General features: G+C 46.5%; 1 protein-coding gene across 1 annotated transcript in view; it reads right to left on the minus strand.

Moving 5' to 3' along the window:
* The window catches only part of LOC113802685 (protein dbl-1), a 39,990-nt gene extending 39,020 nt beyond the window's left edge, over positions 1-970 (minus strand). Inside the window, exon 1 of the mRNA XM_027353290.2 lies at positions 504-970. Coding sequence (XP_027209091.1) covers positions 504-884 — 381 coding nt within the window. The 5' untranslated portion in view covers positions 885-970. The remainder of the gene's footprint in view (positions 1-503) is intronic.
* Positions 971-3,036: the final 2,066 nt, after the last annotated feature.

The raw sequence follows: 3,036 nt of genomic DNA on the forward strand, positions 1-3,036 counted from the left end.
TAATAATTTTCAAATAATTTTTCAAGTTCATTTTTGCAGTTGTCAACAGCGCCGCATAAACTCGAGCAGCTTGAAACGAAGCGGCCCGCGCGCTGCAACTGCTCCCTGGCCGGAGGGAGGAAGCTGAACAACAAGTGCATCATGAAAGGGATTCCTTGCATCCTCGCATGAGAAATCACGCAAGGAGAAGCCCTACACAGCATTCCCTTTGCCCGTACTTTCCATCCAGCCAGGGCGGAATATAAATGACTGAACAAGTCGCTGAAGACAATCGATTTGTTGTACACTTAGCTACTGTTATTCCGAGATCATTTGATTGCAAAATATGATAGGACTTTCCAGCACTGCTCCTGAAAAGATCGAGCTACTTTTTGTCATACCACTGGTTCCTTCATGGTTATCTAATAGTGCAATATTTTACAAGGTGAACTGGTTATTTCTTCAGACTGGTTCAGAGGGAATACCGCTCAATTACGCAATACCTATAGAGCAAAAACTCATACCTTTGATCTAGTTGGGACGGTAGTCAATCCTAGGCCATTTAAAATTTTCTGCTTGATCATTTCCAGTTCTTCAGCTGACCATTCATAATCTTGTTCCTCCTCATCGTCGTCGTCCTCATTGTCTTTTTCCGTAACAGTGTTATCAACTTGATCTTCCTCATACTTTTCACTAGGATCCTGGGGATAACGGTGGAAGGTTTCACGAGCTTCATTCAATATGGAATACTTTTCTTTCGGGTTATGAACTGTGCGACCTCTACTCGCATCCTCGATATATTGTTGGGGGTTGACTCCTGCAGCCGCACGGGCAGTTGCCTCTAGAAGGACACCTGAGAACATCAGCAGCAGAATCGCCGCTAGAATAATATCAAGCACTCTCATGGTTTTGTTGTATTTCACTGTCACGTGTTATCTCTCCCACTAAGCCACCATGACACAGCACACACCGTCATGCCGCACATCCAACAAACGCAACCGCCTCTGCCCTCCAAGTTATATACGCCCGTGAGAATCAGAGTCCCCGCCCCTCGCCCGTCCTCGCCGCTCATTGGCCGAGGCCGCGCACGCTCGCAGGAGTTCTTGCAGTCTTTATTTTCCAGTTACTCATTAATATTTTTTCTTAGAAATAAGAAGCATTAGGTCTTTATCGGGATTCATTCTATAGCCACACAGGGATATTATAAACCTTGAAGCGATATGCGAGAGTCGTGCAAAGGCTGAACCTGACCATCTGACACGCAATGACCGAGTTCCGGCTCCCCGGCCTTGTGGTCGTGACGTCGGCAGTGCGCAGTCACCAAGACTTTGTATATTTGTTTTTCCATACCATTCCTCGCGACTAATTAAAGAAGCAATTGAAGTTCTGAGCTAAGCCTTTGATATTCATAATCATTTTCCTTCGCTGACCATCATTCGGAATAAAGATAACAGGGCGAACAATTCTTGAGGACAATGACAAGGCGGCGACTTGCTATCAACAGCTTTTTTCCCTGGACCATTGTTGGTGTCCGATAAAAAAAGCAAACATATTGGACAATCCTTCCTTCTTGTAGCTGTAGGTAACCTTAGAAATCAGCTTATTTCATCAGGCGTGTGTGCTGAAACATTGCTCTAGCCGCGAGCGCACTGGGCCCACAGAGATGCTTTCCTCGGAGTCGTGTTGGTCTGGGAACCCGCCATGTTGCCTCTTATCTTCTAACAGATTTCCGCTCGAAATCACAGTCAGCGCTCCAGGGAGGGACTCGCGCAGCGGGACAGGCGGCTTCCACTCGATGTTTTCTTCCACCAAAGAAATGTTTACAGATGTAAGATCAATGCCATGACTTCAGGGATGTCTTTCGATAACGTATCCAATGAGTATGATGTCATCATTAAAAAGACCTTTCTTCTTTTCTTCCCTCTCTCCTTATCTATTTAGCTGTCTATCTGTATCTGTCTGTCTGTCTGTCTCTCTCTCTTCTGACCTTTTTCTCTCTGTTCATCTGCTCTCTCTCTCTCTCTCTCTCTTTTGACTTTTTTCTCTCTGTTTATCTGCTCTCTCCCTCCCTCCCCCCCCTCTCTTTCTCTCTCTCCCTCACTCTCTGTCTACCTCTCCCCCTTATCTGTCTATCTCTCTCTTTCTCTCTATGTCTATTTCTTTCCCCTTCTCTGTCTGTCTGTTTCTCTCTCTCTCTCTCTCTTCTAGTCTCTGTCTACCTCTCCCTCACTTCTCTGTCTGCCTGTCTCTCTCTCTGTCCGTCTCCCTCCTTCTATCTCTCTGTCTCTCCCCCCCTCTTTCTCTCTCTTCTTCCTCTGTGCGCCCCTCCCTTCCTATATGCCTGCCTACCTCTCTCTCACTCTCTCTCTGTTGTTCCCTTCTGTATGTCTGTCTGTCTGTCTCGCTCTGTGATGCTCCCTTCCTCTATGTCTAGTTGTCTAACTGTCTGTCCTCTCTCTGTCAATCCCTCCCTCCTCTCTTTCTCTTTCTCTATCTCTGCCTCCCCTCCTCTTTCTCTATGTGCCCTCCCTTTCTCGTGTCTGTCTACCTGTCTGTCTGTCTCTGTATCTCTCTCTGTCTTTCTGTCTTCCTCTGGCTGTCTGTCTGTCTGTCTCTCTTTCTCTGTATGCCCCTCCCTTATATGTTTGTCAACCTGTCTGTCTGTCTGTGTCTATATTTCTATGCGTGCCCCTCCCTTCCTCTATGTCTGTCGACCTGTCTGTCTCTCTCTCTCTTTCTTAGTATGCCCCTCCCTTCTATGTTTGTTAACCTGTCTGTCTGTCTCTCTCTGTCTGTCTGTCCATCTTTCTATGTATGCCCCTCAGTTCCTCTATGTCTGTCAACCTGTCTGTCTCTCTCCTTTTCTTTCTTTGTGTGTTCCTCCCTTCCTCTGTCTATCTGTGTCTATCTCTCTCTCTATCTCTGTTTCCCTCCCTCTCTCAGTGTGTGCTCTTCCTTTCCTCTGTCTGTCATTCTCTCCCTTGTCTCTATTTCTCTCTCACTCTATCTATCTATCTTCTCCCACTTCTCTCTCTCTGCCTACCCCCCTTTTTTTTA

Source organism: Penaeus vannamei, chromosome 8 (genome assembly GCF_042767895.1).
Source record: "Penaeus vannamei isolate JL-2024 chromosome 8, ASM4276789v1, whole genome shotgun sequence".
NCBI lineage: Eukaryota > Metazoa > Arthropoda > Malacostraca > Decapoda > Penaeidae > Penaeus > Penaeus vannamei.